Below are 23,573 nucleotides of genomic sequence, written 5' to 3'. Positions count from 1 at the left end.
CTTCAACTATGTGTTTAGTCGCTCTTATTCGAGTACATACAGAACAAACATATCGTTGCATGTTAGTCAAGGTGTGTATCTGGCTATGGTGAGCCTCCGCCATCAGCCTCCCAGTTGGTCCTCTCTTTACCTTTCTCTCTCCGTATCACTGTCACTGTCTTTTTTCCCCAGATCGCAGAGATTTGGAGGAAGCTCCGTTATGTGCTCCCCGAACAAGCTTGTCATTTTCAGTTTTAGCCACACCCCTGCAGAGATCCTGCCCATCTCCCTGGTGTTTAAAATACTAACTCAGAACAATAGCAACGAATCCACGCTTAATTAAATTAATGAGTCCTTCTTGTCAATCTTGGATTAATGGCCAATAGCAACCTCGTAAGAATGATGTGAAATCTGAAGGGCTGCTAATGTGTTTTTCGAGGCTGTCGGTATATGGCGAAGGGAAGGGGGCTCATCCCGGCATCCTGAGGGGAGGTAATTTGCACGGATCAAGGGGCAGGCGTTACAAAGTATAAATACTGTGACTTCAATAGCTGATCACCAGCAGGTTGGAACTCCGCAGCAAGAAGACATTTGGCCGAGATCTTATATATTTAGCTGCAGCACGAGATACAGAGTTGGCAACAACACCACCTTGCATTTAGGTAGACTAAAATAAACACTCTTGATGTCTTAAGCTGTAGTGCAACTGAGAGAGAGAGAAAACGAGAGAGAGCGTGAGAGAACAAGACGGGGAGATTTTTTGGAGCAGTGATGGAAGAACTTACCGCATTTGTGTCGAAGTCTTTTGATCAGAAAGTGAAGGAAAAGAAGGAGGTGATCACGTACCGGGAGGTGCTGGAGACCGGGTCCGCGCGTGCCAGGGAAGGTCTCGCCACCGAACCGAATCGCGAGGAAATGAACGATATCGCTCGGGTAGACGCGCGATCGCCAGGCAGGGAACCGGACATGCTGGGACCAGAGAGAACCAGGGATGTGGGAAGCCCGAAACTGATCGATGGTAAACTAGCCTAATGCTATGCGTTCATACGGTTTTCTTATGTGATTTACTCAAATGTAACTGCTTTGAGGTTATACAAAGTTAAATGTTCTTGAATTATACTTTAGGAATATCCCGTGCGCTAAAACAATAATAACTTTGACAAACATGTCGCGTGCCTAGTCAAAGAAAATAAGCATGCATGTTTTTGTGTATATCGCTTAGAAAAAAACGGTATACGTTTATAGGCCTACGTGCATGGTTAATCATTCTTTTGTATTTGGAATGTTTCCCAATTACCGGTTTGGCTTCAAGTGACTGAGTGACACTAAAAGTAAGCTTAAGTTTATAGCCTAGTTGTTGTCATAAGGTGTAGTCACTGTGTAATGCGTGTAATATCAGGCCCATAATTGAATTAGGTAGGCCTATCCGGTTAAGTGCTTTTCTGTCTGAAGAGAAATGGTATAGCATGCTTTTAAAAGATCAACGCATTTATTTTGGAATTTACTAATTATCATGGGTGGTCACTGTGTAACCCACTCTGAAGCTCGATGCAATTTCAGTAACAAGAAAAGGTGTTGTATTGAGATATTCATCAACCGCATAAAGACAAAAAGTCTGGAGAAAAAATATGGCTATTGAAATGATCCAATAGCACTAAAATCCACAGGCCGAGCAGAAATGATTCATATTAATCTGTGTATATGTTTTTTTTCACAATAATTTCATTTGATTATGTAATAAGTAATTATACATCCTAATAATTCTTCTTATTTTTTTGAATAGGTATTAATAAGCCAAGATGTTGCTTTAAAGCATACAGGCTCTTTCGCTATATCATATTGATCACTAATTGCATTGGCCTAAATAAAATAAATAGCCTAATTGTTCCATTAGCTGGGATGGGAATCTTTTACATCTTCAAATGTGAATCACAGTCGTTTCACTTTAACCAACCGTGGAGAATTGCATTGGGCAGATAAAATGAGATGAACCCCACACTTGCATACCCGGTAGGCCTGAATCATATCCTAATGGTTACAATAAAATTGTAGTGACATCATGAAAATATCAACCGAGCTGCTGGTCCTATATCCTATATTAGGACGTTCTATGATGAGCGATCGGACGTACAGTAGTGGGCACCTTTATGCATATTTATAAGGAGTTAATAATTGAAGACCTTTCTGTAGGACCACGAAACATTCGAAGCCGATATTGGGTGTAATGCTTGGGAGGATGGATCCACATGTTCGCTTTAGGAAGGTCGTTGTGTGATGCCTCCTCCTCTGCCCTTGTATAGCTGAGGCCTTTTTCCTCACCCTCATTCATTTGCTGCTACCCCTCTTTGTAGGTACCACGCACATGAAAGAGAGAAAAGAGGACACAAAGCAAATGGAGGACGAGGCACAGACTAAAATCAAGCAGAGGAGAAGTCGGACTAACTTTACACTGGAGCAATTGAACGAGCTAGAGCGGCTATTCGATGAGACTCATTACCCGGATGCCTTCATGCGCGAGGAGCTGAGCCAGCGGCTAGGGCTGTCCGAGGCTCGAGTACAAGTAAGGGGCTCTCTATTTTATTCTCGTTTTTACTCTGTGTGTAAAGATATCGTTTGTTGCTCATATTAGGGATATTTTACAAAAGCGAACCCGATGATGTTATGCATGCTGGATAGAGAGGAACAGTTGTCCTCATGTTCTCGACTATACTTTTAAGCACAGAGGGAAACATATGTACCACTACAGGTCTCTAGAGAATGGGGTTTATTGACATGCTTCTTGTGGCTTGAAGTTATTTGGGATTCCATTTTTTGGGGGGCATAGCACCATTCTAAAATGTGAAACTATAAGCAATTGAGCAACATTTTATCATGGATGTAGTATTAGGCTGGCAAAAAAAACTAAAATTAAAATGCTTAAATTGATGTAATCTCATTTTCTGAAGATACTGTGTGTGTGTGCGCGCGCGCGCGTGCGTGTGTGTGTGTGTGCGAGAGAGACAGAAACAGAGAGAGAGCGAGAGAGAGAGGGAGAGAGAGAGTGAAAATAAAGAAAGAAAGAGAGATGTTGTTCCATTAAAAAAATTATAATAACCCTATACAGTGAATCTCAATTAGGGCCTAGATTCTTTTCATATAGGTAGTCCTATTGTGCGCTCCATATTGTGCCCAGTTTTAGATTACAGTTTTGTTTAAATTATTATTATACGATTATTTTGATTAAGAAACGCTTTTTTAAATCAGATATTCAAATTCTTGAAAAAAACAAACACAATATTTGTCTTCACTTTATTAGTAGCCTATATGTTGCTCGCACGAGATACATCTGTCTTGTATTTTTTCCACCGGGAAAGACCATCTGTACTACTGAAACCCAATAAGCCGTTTTGGAGCGGGGGGGCTTCAATCTCTGTGTAACGGGAGAAGAGCGACTGAGCCGGGCAATGACAATGAACATAGACATCGGTTCTGATCTGATTTATCAAACCCCATAATATCTTATTTCAGCCTCTTTCATCCCTTATGCCTTGGCCCAGGGAGACGACGGAGCGAGTATTTATTCACTGAATATGTCGGTTCTTTCTAAAATATCATAAAACGGGTCCAAAAGACCTCCCTCCCCCAAAAAAGTTAAAGCAAGCGCTTTTTGCAACGTCTCCCGGCGAGAGTTGGAATTTTACCAGGGCGTATTGTGTCACAAGCAAGGCGAGTGCAAGGAGCACAGCTCGAGGATTTACATAAATTATGTATTATTTTCCTCCCAAATCAAGATCTGCCGCTCTTTCTATTTTCAGTACATGATGTAAACGTCCATGCGATTTATGAGGCCCTTTTCTAGCCACAGTTGCATGCAGGGATGAAAGGACAATTTCCTGCACAAAGGACAATTTATTTTTGATTAAAAAAAGTAGTAACGTATTTACTCACTTCATGGTGGGCTGTTTAGCTCAGTTTTCATTCTACGCCCATAACATAAAGATTTATAATAAAACCAATAAGACACGAGATGTATGTTATATTGCTGTGTTGACAAGGCTACGTGGTCAAAATATGAGGTTGGCGCTTAATATATATTGATAGACTTATCAATATAATTTATATTCTACCCATAATGCAAAAGGAAAATTGATAAACTGTGTTGTGGGATAATTTATCCACAGCTTTGTAGGGGATTCAAAGTAGATTATCATAGTAATGAGACGCCTTATCTCCGTTCTAAGATAGCCTACTACTCGGGAAATTATGCTTTTAGGGAACAGAAATAAAATAAAAGAGCTATCCTCAAAAAGAGCTTTGTGTAGGGCGTGTTATGGCAGTAATTAAACGAAACTGTAAAGCATGTAAATGCTTCAGTAACATAGATTTTCCTGCAGATTAAGGTAATTAATTTCACCAGCTATTAACGAGAGAGAGCCTTTCTCAGATCGCGTTGCTCAGATGTCCAAAGCCGTAATCACATGCTGCTATCCGATATCAGAGAAGCAATTCGGTTCTTCTGGGACGCTAATCTATAGAAAGATGAAACCGGTGCTGAGAAGGTAAATTATTTTGGTCCAATATAGCCTGCGAATGTCGAACAAGCGTGTTTACACCGCTATAATATGAAAATAATGTCCCCCCCCCTTCTCGTTGTGGTCTACTTTCTTACGTTGTATTTAGCCTGCCCCCTTGTTGTAAATGTAATAATTAAAATCTGGTGTTAAGCGCCTGCATTAATATTTCAGGGCTCCTTTGGGATATTGTTTTTCTGCGGTTGTAGTCATTTTGAGCGGAATTACACATGCCCTCACAAGCAGCTGCCAATCACGGTCACTAATTAATTTCTCTCCCCGCAGGTTTGGTTTCAGAACCGGAGGGCCAAATGCAGAAAGCAGGAGAATCAGTTACACAAAGGTGCGTTTCTATTATTTGTCCACCTGCAATATCCTATTTTAGGCGTGAGGATAATAATGGTTCACAGTTGGAGAGGGATACAAGAACATGTATGAAAACCATAAGCATCAAGTGTGCCTATAAATTGAAATGCATCAAATGCACAACAAAGACTATAGGCCAGGGCTCTCCAACCCTGTTCCTGGAGTGCTACCGTCCTGTAGGTTTTCACTGCAACCCTAATCTAGCGCACCAGATTGTAATAATTAACTGGTTGATAAACTGCATCAGGTCAGTTAGACCTGGGGTTGGGTTGAAAACCTACAGGACGGTAGCTCTCCAGGAATAGGGTTGGAGAGCCCTGCTATAGGCTATATATGCAAAACATCTAGATGGAGTTTTCATGGCAGTAGACTCCCTGCATCTTTATCCTGTTGTGCTATTTTAACTCCATTATTTTGTATAGTGGAATTATTCGTTGTTTTCAGAGTATAAATATTTGCCTCAATTATAATATGGAGACTATTTCCCTTACAGATGTTCTATCTTTTCTTCCAGGAGTTCTCATTGGAGCTGCTAGTCAGTTTGAAGGTTGTCGTGTAGCTCCATATGTCAACGTGGGGGCCTTACGGATGCCATTCCAACAGGCAAGTTACTTTGAAGCGTGCAGTCTTTGACTAAACCAATCCCCAGACTGCTGTCTTGGCACAGGCCTTGTCCAAGTGGAATGGACAACATCAGTGTTCTAATGATAGGGGGTTACAAAAATCGTATTCAGGTAATCTTATTAGGCCTTTAAGGCTTGTTATCAGACTCTCGAGTGAATACTCATTGTAGCCAATGCCACAAAACATGTTGATAGAAAATCCCCCAGCTGTAAGGGATTTTGAAATGGTGTTCTCAAATTGTGGTAGATTTGATTCAATGGATATAGTGTATTGTATATGGGCTTGCATTAAACATGTTCTCCCTTAACATACAGACGGGTTGGATTCAATTCCATCTCAATTCCAGCAGAAAAGGACTTGAAATATGAATTGAAAATGCCCTTTTCATATTCATATTATTGGATGTAATTTAAATGGAATTGGACCCAATGAATACTTGATGGAATTAATACAAGACAGCCTTCCACAAGTTAGCTAATGTGTTTCTCCCCTCTTTTCCCCATCCGTGCGTCCGTAGGATAGTCATTGCAACGTGCCGCCCTTCTCCTTTCAGGTCCAGGCGCAACTGCAGTTGGACAGCGCGGTGGCCCACGCGCACCATCACCTGCACTCTCACCTGGCAGCGCACGCTCCTTACATGATGTTTCCGGGCCCGCCATTTGGTTTGCCCTTGGCTACGCTCGCGGCTGAATCCGCCTCTGCTGCCTCGGTTGTGGCCGCAGCTGCAGCCGCCAAAAACACCAACAAAAACTCCAGTATTGCAGATCTGAGACTCAAGGCCAAAAAACACGCGGCAGCTCTGGGACTGTGACTAGGCGTGCAACAAGGCGTCTATGGCGTCTAAAATGCCTACATTATTGACTGAGAGTCATCGACAAGGCAGAGCGGCATCCAAACAAAAAAAAAAGGCTTACAAAGTGAAAGCAAGGACATATTTATGTTTTTTGTTTTTTAAAATGAAGGACATCATGTATAACTATAGAAATAGGCTATTTATGAGATAAAACAAAGATAACAGACTGTGAAATCGATAATAATTTTGGATCTCAACGAAAAGGGCGGGAGTTGATGTCGGCTACATTTTCACAATGCAACGTGGGAACTGCACCAACGTGAATCAAGGGTGTCGTCAACGAGCAAGATTGCCAAGAGGAACGATGCCGCTGGGACGTTCGATTCTTTGTGTAACAAGTCGAACTATTCTGCGTTGTTTTTCGTTATTAGGCTATATTATTATTTCATTTTGAAACTATAGAGGCTGGCCTCGCTATATTTCCACAAAAAAAAAAAATCTGTAAAGGAAACAGCAGATGTTCGTGAACGGATAGAGAGACAAAAAAAGACCCTTATGTGACAGGTTTTTTCTGTTCTTCTTCTTGTCCAAATGAAAACTCCTCTGCAGTGTTGCATGAATGTCTTTCCTCACAGATGACGTAATTTGAGTCGGTTCCATTTCACTCTCGTGCTCTCCCTCCATGGACAGCAGACATGCAGACACTATGAGGAACTACCGAAGCTCTCACTTGAATGTCACAGTATTTGGATCTCGTGGCTCCTAGCCATGCAGGGATGTGTGGAATTCAAACATTTGCCACAAATGTTACATTATTTTGTATATGGTGAACTTCAGTTAGTCTATGAAGTTTTATCCAATGCAATGAGTGAATTTGCGAGTGATTCGACCTACTGAAAAGGAAATATAATGTCACTTTTTAAGAACAACAAATATTTGGACAATAATTGCAGTAGGCTATATGTGAGACGGTACGGGGCATATGTAAAATATGTTAATACACAAGAAACATGCATTATTTTTTTGTTATTTTGTGGTTTATAAATGCATTGTGAGAGCATTCATGTTTTCTATTTTACTTTCCTTCCGTGTGTAAAAATCATGTGCATTCTGTAGGCTATGTAATGTTGATGTTTTTATAACAGTGAAAGTGAACGTAGCCTACCTGAGGCACGGATTTCAAAAAATATAGAAATTCTTTAACTTTTTTCATCACTTATGTGAAACGTGAACTCACCTAAACAAAATGTGTTCGGTTCATAGAATAAATCAACTGAAGTTTCTTTTTATGATAGCCTCTGTTTACATTCCCTTTTTCATTACATTTTTTCTCTAGTGTGGGGTGTAGCCTAGTTTCGATGGATAAACATTTTTTTTTATTAATTTCAGATTATTATTGCTGTATTATTATTCCATATTATTTTTGCACTAAGTGTATTATTATTTTTTTTATAATAGGCTAAGATGTATTATTATTATTTAGCCTACTACTTATACTACTTCTCCTACTACAATCGATTGTATTCAGGTTATAGGCCTAGCCTATACAGACTTTTATGGAAGGCTACATCAATTATTAATGTTTTGATATGTTTGATCCAGTTGTGTCAGGCCCGTTAAGCCACGTGTTATTTTTCTCTCAAGACCATGGACATCTTTGTCATAGTCCCTAACCTCTCCAAACCAATACATTATTCAACATTTTTTGTTATATTTCAGAGCTCTGTGGAGAAGGTGTCAAATATTGCATTGAAGACGATAGTAAAGGTTTATAGCCTATTAAAGGACGATTGAATATACCGAAAAATCCCTAAAAGACACGAAGACTGTTTGATGGTGTGTAATGCGGTGTGTGGTCATTTAGCTGTTATGATGTGTGAGGAACTTTTCACTGGTCTAGCCTTACAGTTGTTTCTAATGTAGGCTAGTTCGTTTTTACACACATCTTTCCATTTACAACAATTGTTTATTCCAGATGCTTTCAAAATATACCATAGGCTACATTTGAAATAGGTTCCTTATTTTCTGAATTAGGCGACCATTGAAATATCCATGTTAGAATTGTTTTATGGTGACCAAAATCATTATTGTCTATTAGGCCACTGTCACGACGTTGAGATTAATTCGTTTCGTTTTTACAGACAGATTGGGATTTTCTACACAGTTTTATATGTTTAATTGAGAATGCGCGTCATGTATAGAGACCCCTTTACTTCCAGAGCAAATTTGCCTGAGTTGTTTCCGGACATCTTAACCGGCCATTACTGAGGATGTCATAAACACCTGACACGGGAGCCGATTTTAGAGCAATGCGGATCACATTACCAGCCGATATTTTCATACAAAACACAATGTATTTTGCTATTAATTAATACCGCTCTCACAGATTCACTACAGTCTAGAGGGCTTGGGTAGCTTGCCGTTTGGGTTGAATTCAGACGCCAAAACTATTGAATTATTGATTCCTCCCCTTACTAGTAATGGAGGAGAGAGACGGAACTGCAAGCTCGTGCGCTGCCTTGGAACGACACCGTGCCTGCTAATTGAGGAGCGCGCACTTGCACTCATGTAAATGAGTAGGGCAATTCCCATTCCAAGTCCCTGCTACATTAGGCCGTTTTTTCCCTGCTACATGACTGTTCTTATGAGTTGCACGTGCTGGGATAGAAACAGATTGTTTAAGAGATCAATTGTTTTTAGTTGATATTTTTATGTTTCTAGAGACTATTTCAATAGACCATATCTGGTCCATTACTGCTATGCTGGGGGTCACCATGCATGGTTTGCATGCAGCCTGTTGGTGTTTCTCTGCGGTCCTGCATTGCTCCCTCTCTCCAGGTATCCATATCAGTGGAGAGGTGGAGGGCCTGAGAGGGTCCAAGGAGACAACGAGACGAGGACACAAGTGCTTTTCTAGATTAGCCATGGGGCGAACAACAACTCTCACCCTCCATTCCACACACTCTCAAGACACATCTCCCACACCGCCACTGAGGAGCCAGCCCTCCCTCCCTCCCTCCCTCCCTCCCTCCCTCCCTCCCTCCCTCCCTCCCTCCCTCCCTCCCTCCCTCCTATAATTCTCAGGCTCTCTCTCTCTGTCTCTCCATTGTTATCCATCTCCATAGATTGAATCACAGGACGGAGAGTTCAGCAGCAGCGGTGTAATCAAGACTCAAGTGTCCTTGGTGCATGAAAAGACACCAGAAAACACAGCACCACTTCCAGGCATCTAATAAGGCCCCCCTGGCAAAGACACAACACCAGCCCTTATGAGTCACGCCATGGCTGCGTCTCAAATGGTACCCTAAAAGATCCTTCATAAAAAACGTTCACGACCTGTTGCTAAATTTACCTCTCTATAATGCTGCTGCAGACAATTACATTGCTGTATCATTTCCTGTGTGAAGGCACTTGGGGCCGTTATCAAATGAGCCCTTGTTGAACAGTTGTGGATAAAATGTTCTTCGCTCACAGTGGCGTCGGTTTTATTGTGACATACACAGGATAGGTACAGTGAAATGTGTTGTTTTACAGGGTCAGCCATAGTAGTACTGCACCCCTGAGCAAACTAGGATTAAGTGCCTTGCTCAAGGACACATCGATAGCTTTTCCATCTTGTCAGCTCAGGTATTCCAACCAGCGACCTGTCAGTTACTGGCCTAACACTCTAACTGCTAGGTTACCAGCCACCCCTAATGGTAATTGTTAGTGGGTATGTAGTGAATGGTAGTTGGTGAGTCAGATATCAACAAGCGCTCACTGTCTCACTGCAGAATTAGACGTTTCCACGTTTCTCCAAACATCACATTTAGAAGTTGCTCCAAACTTCAAATCTCAAAGTGTTTTTGACATCCTGGGTTGACTCCTCATGCTTAGTATCGTTCCGTTTCTCCAAACATAAAATTTAAAGTTGCTCCAATAGTCAAATATAGAAGGTTAAGGGTAAAGGTTTAGGATAGGGTTAAAACATTAAAGGGATAGTTTGGGATTTTAGGCCCTTTCTCTACTTTCCCAGAGTCAGGTGTATTTATGGATACCATGTTTATGTCTCTGTGTCCAGTATGAAGGAAGTTAGAGGTAGTTTCACATGACAATGCTCACTAGTGTTAGTGTATTGACTGGAAGTCTATGGGTATCTACTAGCATGCCAGTTAAGGTAAGGGTGAAGGTTTGGGATAGAGTTGAAACAAATATAAATAAAAAGCTAGTGTTCACCACTGGGATTGCAGCCAGGTCTATGATACAAGTCAGTATTAGACTGTCCATCTATGTCTGAGGACATGGGGCGATTACGTGGAAACCGGCCACTAGGGGCAACAGTGAACACTTACCTTGAAGTATGTTTCGGCTTTGCTAGGGCGTTGTGGACGGGGATGGTGGATGGGCATACACATCTGCTTCTGTTGCCAAAGGTCGCATGTTTGAATCCAGGGAGAGAAAGATGTTTTTGAGATTTTGTAATAGCATCTGCTTCTGGTGCCAAAGGTCGCATGTTTGAATCCAGGGAGAGAAAGATGTTTTTGAGGTTTTTGTTTTAAGCCTAGCCCAAACCTTGACCCTTACCTTATCCAGTAGGAGTTAATGCCTAGCCTTAAGATTTTGGATTTAATGCCTGAACATAACCCTAACCTTAAAAATTCAGAGTTAATGTCTAAACTTAACCTTAAACACTTCAAAATGTGAAGTTTGAGAAACATGGATGAACGTCTAATTCTGATGTGAGAGCTTGTTGGGCATTGAACACGCAACCTTCTGATCTAGATTTATGAGATTACGCCCATCCCGTCTGTGTGTGCATCTGTGTAAAACTGAAAAGCTAAAATGGATGAAATCTCAATTTCTGAAGTTGCTGTATGTGTGTGTTTGTGTGTGTTCCATGTCTGTGTGTGTGTGCTTGTGTGTTGTGTGCTTGTGTTAGAGGCGAAGACGCTCGAGCAAAACCAGTAGGCCTTCACCCCAAAAAACAAAGCTAGAAAAGGTTTGCAAAGGTTTGCCTTTGTTATATATTAAGTGCGTTCAAAGAGCAATGTGCACACACACGGCCAGACAAAAGACAACAGACATCAGGATCATTGTAAGATGAAAGAAGGACTTCAAAGGCATCAAATGGAGTGAAAGTGAAAAAGAAACCTGCCGAAAACTCCCTCCAACAGCACACAGACCAGCAATTAGGCCTTCATATCACTCTGTTATCACACATGTGGACCGTAGGCCCGGGTGGTTAAACTGGTGTATGTTGTACTCATAAGACAACGCAGCATTTACCCAGTATATGATTTTATTTGGATGAAAACGGGGTGTTGTTTCACACAGATTTGAACCCTGCATGGAAAAAAAAGGATTGTAGAAGAAAACAATAGTCTCTCAACTCATTCTATTTGGGTAACTAAGTGGATACGAAACAAAACAGGGCATAGCAAAACAAGAAGTCAGATTGTTACTCCGTGTCCTGTTTAGGTACCCCCGGGCCAATCTGCACATTTTTATGTACTCATTGCATTGATTTGTTATTAATTCATTTCCAGTTGCAGCTGGTGAGGCGATGGGTGCAGATAACATGTAGCTCGGCCTTTGAGAGAGACAAAAACAGCGGTGGGGAACTTTTGCGCTCTCTCACACATTAGCCAGGCATTATGGGAAATTCTCCATGGTAGAAGGGACACAACATGTGCTTGACACATACTCTTCCTCTATACCCTGCGAGTGTTCAAAGGCAATCAAATGTGTATGAGTATTATACAATTTCTGCTTTTCAATCATCTGATATTTGTGCACAGAGTTTTGAATTACAAATACTTTTTTTCAGAACACCATGGGTTGATTGTAGTCCATGCTTCAGAATGTAAACCATGCTATTCCACAAAGGGGGACATTTGGCGTGTCCTTTGAAGTTGTGGAAAAACTTCATTTTGAAATGTCAAAAATGACAAAATACTACCTGTAAATGACTCTATATTTGTATCCGCATGCTAAATTATATTTTAATGAGGGGAAATCACCACAACTATCCTTCATACTGTGTTGTTAAATATCATGACAACACCAAAATACTGTCCATGGGAGCTGTTAGTGGAGCGTGACAACTAATGTCACTGCATCTATCAACTCCATTTAAATAGGCTACAGCACACACAAACTTCCTCTCTATGGTTCCTCCATATGGGTGGCCAAAGAAACAATGTGGTGTTTGTAGTGAAAAAGATGGAGGCCAATTTTCCTTCTGAATACATGCCATTGTAGTTCCCTCCTTTTAGTTATTTCTGCCTATGCTGAGGAGAGAGAGGGGACAGTGGAATGGATGGCAGCAGTGAGGTGACACTTTTTAACAAATAGGATTTAGTCGCACCAGGGGCCTTTGTCATGCAGGTAATTTTATTCTCGTGTATTTATTGATCCTGCTACCCCCATCTCCTCATTCTCCCACTAGTATTGACAGGTGTGTCGCTATGGTAATTCACAGCGCCCGTGCTAGTTGGATTAATGCATAAAAGACAGACAGACACACACGCTTGTTATGGGATAATATGATGAGCGTGGTAGGTAATGTATAATGGTAAGGGCCCGTGTCAAGTTCAACATAGAGTGCAGGGTTGAGGGAAGGCCTGAGGGGGTGTCACTGGAGAAGAGAGAGAAGAGAATGCAACGAGTTTTAATGAAATGTAATGTAAATTGATGTCCCGAGCTTAGGAAGGACAGACAAAAAGGAAAGAGCTGCTTGGAAATGCATTACGGGGGCCAAATGGCTCTTTGAGGAGACAGGACTTAACAGGGGCCTCTGTGGCTCTATTGGATTACAATGTTGGCTCAACAATCTGGTAACGTCTAATTAAATAGCCCAGCATTAGCTTCCACCACAGTTGGGAGTGTGAGAGAGGGGCACTATCTCATTCTGAAATGGATGTAAAAAAAGATCCTCGCGGGTTAGCCTGTACTCATGGTCTCTTATCCCTCCCCCCCGGCCTCGTACACACACACACACACACACACACACACACACACACACACACACACACACACACACACACACACACACACACACACACACACACACACACACACACACACACACACACACACACACACACACACACACACACACACACACACACACACACACACGAAACACAAAGAGACAGACAAACAGACAAGCACTCATGTCTCAGACAGACAGCTAAGCACAAACTGGAGTATTTCTATGAGAACCCTATAAAACTCATTGTACACATGTTGCTTACATGAACACAGCCCATGTTTATTCAAAGGATTTGAGATTTGCCCTTGAAATTGACAAAACAATCAACAAAAACTTTAGTCTGGTGGAAGGAAATGTCAGTCCAAAGCTTTTGTGAAAGTATGTGAAAGTGAAAGTTTTTTGAGTTCACCACCAGAACACTGGGTGGCACTGTGTGCAGCGGACAAACTTTTCTCAACTTATCTTTTTTAATCAAAAGAATTCAAGGACGTGACACATGAAGGGGGAACAAATATCAAGTGAATGCAAAAAAAACCTGAGACACATCGTCTTGACTGTAGACTGTGTTCCTAAAGAGATCATTGGTTAAAGAAATCAAATGAAAGATTACATCAAATTCCCCAACTACGTGTAATTTTAACCAAAAGTTTGAAATGGACTGAACTGAGTGAGGTACAGTGAACCCTCAAGATCTTTAACCAAGAGGGCCAAGGCCGGCAGAATGTTGGGGTTGAAACGAGCTGAAGCAGGACAAGGGTGATAAGAGGTGAAAAGATAGTGGAGTGAGTTAGAGAGGGAGGGGAGAGAAATAGAGTAGGTGGATACACATTTGAAGTCGGAAGTTTACATACACTTAGGTCGGAGTCATTAAAACTCATTTTTCAACCACTCCACAAATTTCTTGTTAACAAACTATAGTTTTGGCAAGTCGGTTAGGACATCTACTTTGTGCATGACACAAGTCATTTTTCAAGAATTGTTTACAGACAGATTATTTCACTTACTCACTACCACTGTATCACAATTCCAGTGGGTCAGAAGTTTACATACACTAAGTTGACTGTGCCTTTAAACAGCTTGGAAATGATGTCATGGCTTTAGAAGCTTCTGATAGGCTAATTTACATCATTTGAGTCAATTGCAGGTGTACCTGTGGATGTATTTCAAGGCCTACCTTCAAACTCAGTGCCTCTTTGCTTGACATCATGGGAAAAACAAAAGAAATGAGCCAAGACCTCAGAAAAAAATTGTAGACCTCCACAAGTCTGGTTCATCCTTGGGAGCAATTTCCAAACGGCTGAAGGTACCACATTCATCTGTACAAATAATAGTACGCAAGTATAAACACCATGGGACCATGCAACCGTCATACCGCTCACGAAGGAGATGCGTTCTGTCTGCTAGAGATGAACGTACTTTGGTGCGAAAAGTGCGAAACAGTCCCAGAACAGCAGCAAAGGACCTTGTGAAGATGCTGGAGGAAACAGGTACAAAAGTATCTATATCCACAGTAAAACGAGTCCTATATCGACATAACCTGAAAGGCCGCTCAGCAAGGAAGAAGGCACTGCTCCAAAACCGCCATAAAAAAGCCAGACTACGGTTTGCAACTGCACATGATGACAAAGATCATGCTTTTTGGAGAAATGTCCTCTGGTCTGATGAAACAAAAACAGAACTGTTTGGCCATAATAACCATCGTTATGTTTGGAGGAAAAAGGGGGAGGCTTGCAAGCTGAAGAACACCATCCCAACCGTGAATCACGGGGGTGGCAGCATCATGTTGTGGGGGTGCTTTGCTGCAGGAGGGACTGGTGCACTTCCCAAAATAGATGGCATCATGAGGCAGGAAAATCATGTGGATATAGTGAAGCAACATCTCAAGACATCAGTCAGGAAGTTAAAGCTTGGTCACAAATGGCTCTTCCAAATGGACAATGACCCCAAGCATACTTCCAAAGTTGTGGCAAAATGGCTCAATGACAGCAAAGTCAAGGTATTGGAGTGGCCATCACAAAGCCCTGACCTCAATCCTATAGAACATTTGTGGGCAGAACTGACAAAGCGTGTGCGAGCAAGGAGGCTTACAAACCTGACTCAGTTACACCAGCTCTGTCAGGAAGAATGGGCCAAAATTCACCCATCTTATTGTGGGAAGCTTGTGGAAGGCTACCCGAAACGTTTGACCCAAGTTCATTTAAAGGCAATGCTACCAAATACTAATTGAGTGTATGTAAACTTCTGACTCACTGGAATGTAATGAAAGAAATTAAAGCTGAAATAAATCATTGTCTCTACTATTATTCTGACATCTCACATTCTTAAAATAAAGGGGTGATCCTAACTGACCTAAGACAGGGAATTTTTACTAGGATTAAATGTCAGGAATTGTGAAAAACGGAGTTTAAATGTATTTGGCTAAGGTGTATGTAAACTTCTGACTTCAACTGTAGGTGCCAAAGACATGAGAGGTGCAAAGAGGAAGCACTTTGTCATTTTGAAGAAAGTTTTTAATGACAGCTTGTTTTCTTAATGAGTACAGCGACCCCTTTAAAAGGTCACACGTAGCATATCACCATGCAACGCTGGCCGGACCACCTTATAGAGGCTATATGCTGCAGTCTGGGAGTAAAACAAGCTGATAAAACAAGCTTATATGTTGGGTTGTGATTAGGTAAGACAGTTAAACCTAGCTCATGAGACAATATAAGGTATATTCTTCAAGAATCAAAGGCTATATCTATCATGACACAAGGCGAGACCCAGATGCAGACCATGGAGGCAGATGGTTGGAGTTTAAAGATGTTTAATAATCCAAAAAGGACTTTACAAGAGAATGGTTGTGGACAGGCCAAAGGTCAAACCAGTTCAGAATCCAGGAGGTACTGCAGGGGCCCTTGAAAATATATCAAATAAAAAGCGGATTTTTTTTTTACAGTTGTTATGAATATCGCTAGCAACAACAGACAATATATAATTCATTTAAAAGTAAAAAAAATGGTATGTATCAATCCCAGAATGCCCCTTTAAAGCACAACTTCATACACAGACAGTATGGTAACACATTACTTAGAGCAGGCATAATGCTTTATTACTTGTTATAAGCATGTACGAGCCTTTCTAAAGTCTTATTATAAGCCTTATAATATGTTATGCCTCTCTATGTATTACATGTCCAACCCAAAATGCTTAAAGACAATTTCAAAATCTTTCAACTTCATATTCATCATCTCTAGCACCACCACAACATCAACATACAGTGTGTGAAAATAGTACATGTCTATGTTTTGTAGTAAATAAGGTAGAGAAAGAAGTGTTTTCAATGACATCATCAACCAATTCGTAGGCAATTAGTAGGCAATGCCTACTCACAATTGGTCAAAATCATACGATGCACACCGATGATGTCATTGGAAACACTTGTCTTACTCTATCTTTTTTACTACAAAACATAGAAATGTACCATTTTCACACATGTTGATGTTGGGGTGGTGCTGGAGATGATGAATATGAAGTAGAACAATTGTGGTTTCCCTTTAAGTTCCATCCCAGGTCAGGATCATTATGAGATGATAATAAGATATTAAAGGGGGTCATATATGATTATGACAAGCATTATACCGGTTGGCCTCAAGTGTTACTGATATACATACATTTGAATAGAATCCCAGTTACATAAACATAAAAAAATTCCACACAGAGGAGGCTATGTACTCACACCAACTGAGATACACAACCCATAGCACTCCCTTCCAAGCTATCTCTTTATACACAAGGCTGCATGGTGCAGTAAGTGTGTGTTCACCTCTGTGCTGCAACAAACAAGGACAGTTCCTAATATATTTGAAGAACAACCATTTTTATTCACCAGATGAAAAGAATCCTATGGGTGTTGCAAATGTAATCAACATATCTGCTTTCTTTGGGTGACGCTCCTAACACTCTGCATACACAGTGATTTTCCTAAATACTATTCATTAGAATATAATTGGAGAAAATATTTAATATCAACATGCTAGAGGAACTCCTGAGGAACATATTGTCCTATATAACCACTCAATTGCCTTTATCACCAAAATGTGAAATGAAAACTGCCACACAACCTGTAGCCCTGAGAGAGATGTACGGTGTGGTCAAAAAGAAGAGTGGACAGGAGCCAGAGGAGATTCCCCCACTGCCTCCGGCGCCATTATATAAGCGTACATATGGGACGGTAAAAATGGAAGACGACACTTTAAATGACATTATTATAAAATGCAATACTCCTGGAATGATCCCTTTATTAAATTAGGCCCTATGATCCAAGATGAATTTCCTGCTTCCCTAATCCATCAAGGGGGGAATATTAAAAGATAGGGCTCAACTGGCATTAGAATCTCACTCAGTCTTGACTTTCATTATTCTGCATTAGGCCGCTGCTAGGGGAGAGCCTCTTAATGAGAATTACAATGATTCACTGGCCTCGGCCCCACTTCTGACAAGTAAAATATTAACTCCTCAGTCACAGCTGTCTGAATTAAAATACTTTGTAGCCGCGGACGCGCTAAATTAAATTGGCCTTTTATGTTCCTTACACGGTTGACCCCCGTGGGGGTGCGGCACAAAGGCCATCACCGCCACTAAGCTACACCACAAGAGGGAGAGATGAATCGCACCTTGACTGAGAAAACAGATACAGTCGCATACACATACGCACCTACACACACACTGATTTATTTAGGCTACATACGTACACACGCACACACACACATCTACGCACACACGCAATCAACTATGCACCTACGCACACAAACACACACACACACACACACACACACACACACACACACACACCACACACACACACACACACACACACACACACACACACACACACACACACACACACACACACACACACAAAGACCCGTTAGCCGCCCTCCCCTGTGTCTCATTCTGTCATTCTCTCTATCTATCTATCTATCTATCTATCCGTCACCTTTTTCATTCTCGTTTTCTCACCGGAGGCAGTTTCTCAGCAGACATCCTTTATATGTTGTTTGTTTGATAGCCACTGTCTAGCATCGTCTGTGTTTGTTTGTTCGCGTTGCACTTTTTATTAACCACCGGGCCACATACACACAGCATGCCCCTTACCTGTTTCTGGATATTCATACTCAACATTCCACCACATTAACAAAACATAACAAGCCTTTTAAAGTCAGAGGAACTCAAGTAATTGGGACTTACTATGCAAAAGCCCAATCCAATTTACATCGACCTTTAAAAGTTTTATTTCAGTCAATTTGCACTCACTTAAGCTAGGGCCAGGGCTTGCACTGCAGCTCGGATCCAGCTGCTAAATTCCTCCGCCTGTGAACGGAACAGAGCCTACGCCGGAACCGGGCCGTTCCGCCCGCTCTCTCTGACTCCAAGGTCATGCAGCTGATGCTCTGATGGGGAGAGGAGCGGGGAGTTTTTCTCTCCGCCCGCAAGCCTGCGTCCCCAGCAGCGCTTTCGTTCCGCCCGTGTTGCCAGAGCACCCCTGAGTCCACCCTCTCTGTTTGAGTGCTTCACAAACAATCGATTTCAAGGGGGAGAGTGGAAAAAAACACAGTGGTGACCCTTGAGTCTGGAAATGTTACACTTTAAATCATTGGAATTTTTAAAAACAATAAGCCCCGGGACATGTCACCTCTTCCCCTTTAAAAGTAAACCGAATGAATAAATAAATAGAGGAAGCTAATAAAGAAACAACCACAAAATGAAAGCTAAATGGAGATTAATTCAGTGGGCATACAGGTCTCACTGTCAATTTGAGCTATTCTGATCCTGCGATTTGAAATTTGATGAGGGCCAGTGCTTCAACCGTAGCCTTACCAAGTCACCTTTAGCCCCCATTGACCCCCAGATACACCACTGAACTAACTATAAGATGCAGTTTGTTCCTATTGATGTTGACATTGTTCTGTCTAAAACCCCCACGATGAGGCCTTTCTCATCTGGTCCAACTTGCAACCCTACTTACCCTCTGTACAAGATCTTCCTCTTCAGTCATTATCATAACACTCTGCACTCAAACACTGAGTATGGTGGACAGTATGCTAACAGCTCCACAGCTTGCTATTGTAGCTACTGTTACCGCTCTGAACCCTTGCCATGAAAACACATATTTCTCCATTTTTGGAAAATGTTGGTGATATGACATATTTCTAGATGTATCAATAGGAATCACCAGAGTTTTTTCATTACATACAGATGTAAAATACATTTCCATGCCAGTTTAGAACTCTGGATATTACAGTAAACCTATAATAAGACATAAAATTCAGTAATCATGTGAAGATACAAAATGTACATATACTGTACAGTGATTATCTGTCACACCCTGGTCTGTTTCACCTGTCCTTGTTATTGTCTCCACCCCCTCCAGGTGTCACTTGTTTTCCCCAGTGTATTTATCCCTGTGTTTCCTGTCTCTCTGTGCCAGTTCTTCTTGTATGTTCCAAGTCAACCAGCGTTTTTTCCCATACTCCTGCCTTTGCTATTCTCCTTTTTCTAGTCCACCTGGTTTTGACCCTTGCCTGTTCTGGACTCTGTACCCGCCTGCCTGACCATTCTGCCTGCCTTGACCTCGAGCCTGTCTGCCACTCTGTACCTCCTGGACTCTAAACTCGTTTGACCTTTTGCCTGTCCACAACCATTCTCTTGTCAAGTCCTTTTTGGATTATTAAACATCTTAAACTCCAACCATCTGCCTCCTGTGTCTGTATCTGGGCCTTACCTTGTGTAAGTTTTTTCATTACATACAGATGTAAAATACATTTCCATGCCAGTTTAGAGGTCTGGATATTACAGTAAACCTATAATAAGATATAAAATCAGTAATCATGTGAAAATACAAAACGTACATATACTGTACAGTGCATTTGGAAAGTATTCAGACCCCTTGACATTTTCCACATTTTGTCACGTTACAGCATTATTCTAAAATGGATGACATTGTTTTTTCCCCCTCATCAATCTACACACAATACCCCACAATGATAATTTTTTATAAATTTGCAAATTTATAAAAAATAAAACATAGAAATATCATATTTACATAAATATTCACCATGCTTCACCATAGGGATGGTGCCAGGTTTCCTCCAGATGTGACGCTTGGCATTCAGGCCAAAGAGTTCAATCTTGGTTTCCTCAGACCAGATAATCTTGTTTGCCTTTTGGCAAACTCCAAGCGGGCTGTCATGTGCCTTTTACTGAGGAGTGGCTTCTGTCTGACCACTCTATCATAAAGGCCTGATTGGTGGAGTGCTGCAGAGATGATTGTCCTTCTTGAAGGTTCTCCCATCTCCACAGAGGAACTCTGGATCACTGTCAGAGTGACCATCGGGTTCTTGGTTACCTCCCTGACCAAGGCCCTTCTCCCCCGATTGCTTAGTTTGGCCGGGCTGCCAGCTCTAGGAGGAGTCTTGGTGGTTCCAAACTTTAAAAATGATGGAGGCCACTGTGTTCTTGGGGACCTTCAATGCTGCAAAAAATATTTTGTACCCTTCCCCAGATCTGTGCCTTGACACAGTCCTGTCTCGGAGTTCTATGGACAATTCCTTCGACCTCATGGCTTGGTTTTTCCTGTCAACTGTGGGACCTTATATATGCAGGTGTCTGCCTTTCCAAATCATGTCCAATCAATTGAATATACCACAGGTGGACTCCAATCAAGTTGTAGAAACATCTCAAGGATGATCAATAGAAACAGGATGCACCTGATCTCAATTTCGAGGTCTCATAGCATAGTGTCTGAATACTTATGTAAAGTAAGTATTTCTGTTTTTTCTAAAAACCTGTTTTTGCATTGTCATTATGGGGTATTGTGTGTAAGTTGATGAGGAAAAACAATTATTTGATCCGTTTTAGAATAAGGCTGTAACCTAACAAAATGTGGAAAAATTTAAGGGGTCTGAATACTTTCAGAATGCACTGTATTATTCACATAATGTGTATGCTGTATAGAGGATTATTGTTAATGTGAGGGCCCGTGATGTGAACCGTACATTAACAAAAACAATCAATGCTTGACCTCAGAATTACCATTAAGATTCTTAATTGGCACCGTCATGTAATTATAAACTGTTTGGTCATAGCATATTTGTGTTCCCAACTGGCGGTAAGGTATCTCCATCGATGCATCATCACCCATCAGAATCAAATGCCACACATAGTGTTGACTCTAACGTTTTCTCAACGTTACGTTTAAACCCTCCTCAAGGTTTCATTATCAAATTATAATTAGCTTTAAATTAGAAATGTAAAAAAAACATCCACACATTATGTCTACAGACTTATCCAGCAGTCAATATGAAAATCAATAGGGCCCACTTCCCACCCATTGACCTATAGCTGCATTGCTCCCGAGTGGAGCGGTCTAAGGCACTGCATCTCAGTGTAAGAGGCATCACTACAGTCCCTGGTTCGAAAAGGTTGAATCATATCCGGCCGTGATTGGGAGTCCCATAGGGCGGCGCACAATTGGCCCAGCGTCATCCGGGTTTGGCCGGGGTAGGTCGTCATTGTAAATAAGAATTTGTTCTTAACTGACTTGCCTCGTTAAATAAAGGTTAAATAAAAAATAATATTTAATAAATTGCCACCTACCCAACCCTATGTTGTTTTTCTATAGGACCACTGGTGCCTGGGCCAAGCGCTGGAGCTAAACCTGATAGTGGAAAAGTACCAATTGATTCCCATCTAGGGAGGTGCAAAGTGTGATTTAAAAGACATCTATGTGCTCCAGCACCAGTCACTGTTTGAGCCTTAAATAAGCCTTGTGAATGACTAGTATCCTTACTGACTTAAAGTCTCATTAATCAGTCCACTTCACATGTCGATAAATCCACTGGCTCCAATCAAACCACCATTAGAGTGAAGAGCATCCCGATAAACTAGATCTTTGTATCTTATTGAGTTAATCAGGGCGACACCCCTTTTACATCAGATTGTCAGGGTTTTCACTGTGGGGGACTAGTTCGGGACAGGCTGCATGGGTGCGTCCCAATAATATCTATTTTCTCCTGAAGTGTACACGGGTTCACTACTTCCAACAAATCTAAAAGCATTGCATTGGTGGAGGCATGGGCTAGTGTGAGTTTCCATCATATTTTTTTTTACCAGTCATTTCATTTCAAATCAGTGAAGGGAAGATAATTAGGACATAGGGACATAGCCCTTGTTTAAAATGCACTGCACAGACAAACTGTACTTGCTTGAATACTTTCTTTTCACTTTGTCGCTTTGTCCTTCTCAGCACGGTTACAGCAACTAGGGGAATGCGTAACCAAGCCAGCTCAGTACAGCTTGGTTCAGCTCAGTACAGCTTGGTTCAGCTCAGTACAGCTTGGTCCAGCTCAGTACAGCTTGGTTCAGCTCAGTACAGCTTGGTTCAGCTCAGTACAACTTGGTCCAGCTCAGTACAGCTTGGTTCAGCTCAGTACAGCTTGGTCCAGCTCAGTACAGCTTGGTTCAGCTCAGTACAGCTTGGTTCAGCTCAGTACAGCTTGGTCCAGCTCAGTACAGCTTGGTTCAGCTCAGTACAGCTTGGTTCAGCTCAGTACAGCTTGGTTCAGCTCAGTACAGCTTGGTTCAGCTCAGTTATGATTATGATCTGAGCTGTGGTCTTGAGTAGAGAGGACTGACTGACTGATGTACGGACGGACAGATGGACAGACTAACGGACGGGCTGACGGAGAGAAAGAAGGCAGGACTTTGATTGACTGACATGTCCTCTTTGGGAGGGGTTTGGATATCGCTCTGAGCATGTGGAGGTCTGCGGCCACTGACAGCGGTTTTCAAAATGACAAAATCCATCCTTACTTATTGATCAGTTGTTCTTCCATCTTTCAGCGGCCACCTCCAACTCTCCTCCCCTCCTGGCTGGCCGGTCCCTATTGATCCCTGCCCGTGATTGGTTGAGCAGTAATTTGAGACGGACATTGACGGATGGCTGCGAACTGTTTTTCTTCCCTCTCTTCCTCCTCTCCGGGGTGATGAAGTCATAATGCAAGTGACACTGCCAGACTGGGACCAACTGGAAAAGCAGTAACCTTTACAGCCAATAGAGGATGTCTGTTTCCCTCTTAAGGCTCTGGTCCCAGTCTGTTACACATGGCCTCTGGCCGTGTTGTGGATAGGTCTCATAAATACTCTCGTACAGTTACAACAGAACAGAGAGACAGCAGTCACGGCAGCAGACAACAGCTGCTGAGATACAAGGACATCAGAGCCATGCCCAGCGATGACTAGGGCCAGG

At 41.8% G+C, this 23,573-nt stretch overlaps 1 protein-coding gene across 1 annotated transcript; it reads left to right on the top strand.

Annotated features, from left to right (window-relative positions):
* Positions 1 to 347: 347 nt before the first annotated feature.
* LOC106612455 (short stature homeobox protein 2) lies at positions 348 to 8,132 on the top strand. Its single transcript, XM_014213597.3, has 5 exons — positions 348 to 997; positions 2,331 to 2,539; positions 4,815 to 4,872; positions 5,410 to 5,498; positions 6,037 to 8,132. The coding sequence occupies exons 1-5, from the start codon at positions 751 to 753 to the stop codon at positions 6,328 to 6,330; spliced, it is 897 nt and encodes a 298-aa protein (XP_014069072.1). The 5' UTR covers positions 348 to 750; the 3' UTR covers positions 6,331 to 8,132.
* Positions 8,133 to 23,573: the final 15,441 nt, after the last annotated feature.

The sequence above is a fragment of the Salmo salar genome, chromosome 09 (genome assembly GCF_965601325.2).
Source record: "Salmo salar chromosome 09, fSalSal1, whole genome shotgun sequence".
Taxonomy (NCBI): Eukaryota; Metazoa; Chordata; class Actinopteri; order Salmoniformes; family Salmonidae; genus Salmo; species Salmo salar.
This window is presented reverse-complemented; position numbering and strand designations above follow the sequence as displayed.

Coding starts and splice junctions, on each gene's coding strand:
- LOC106612455 (XM_014213597.3), top strand. CDS start 751: ATGGAAGAACTTACCGCATTTGTGTCGAAGTCTTTTGATCAGAAAGTG. Junction 2,540..4,814: donor TGTCCGAGGCTCGAGTACAA/GTAAGGGGCTCT, acceptor CTCTCCCCGCAG/GTTTGGTTTCAGAACCGGAG. Junction 5,499..6,036: donor TACGGATGCCATTCCAACAG/GCAAGTTACTTT, acceptor GTGCGTCCGTAG/GATAGTCATTGCAACGTGCC.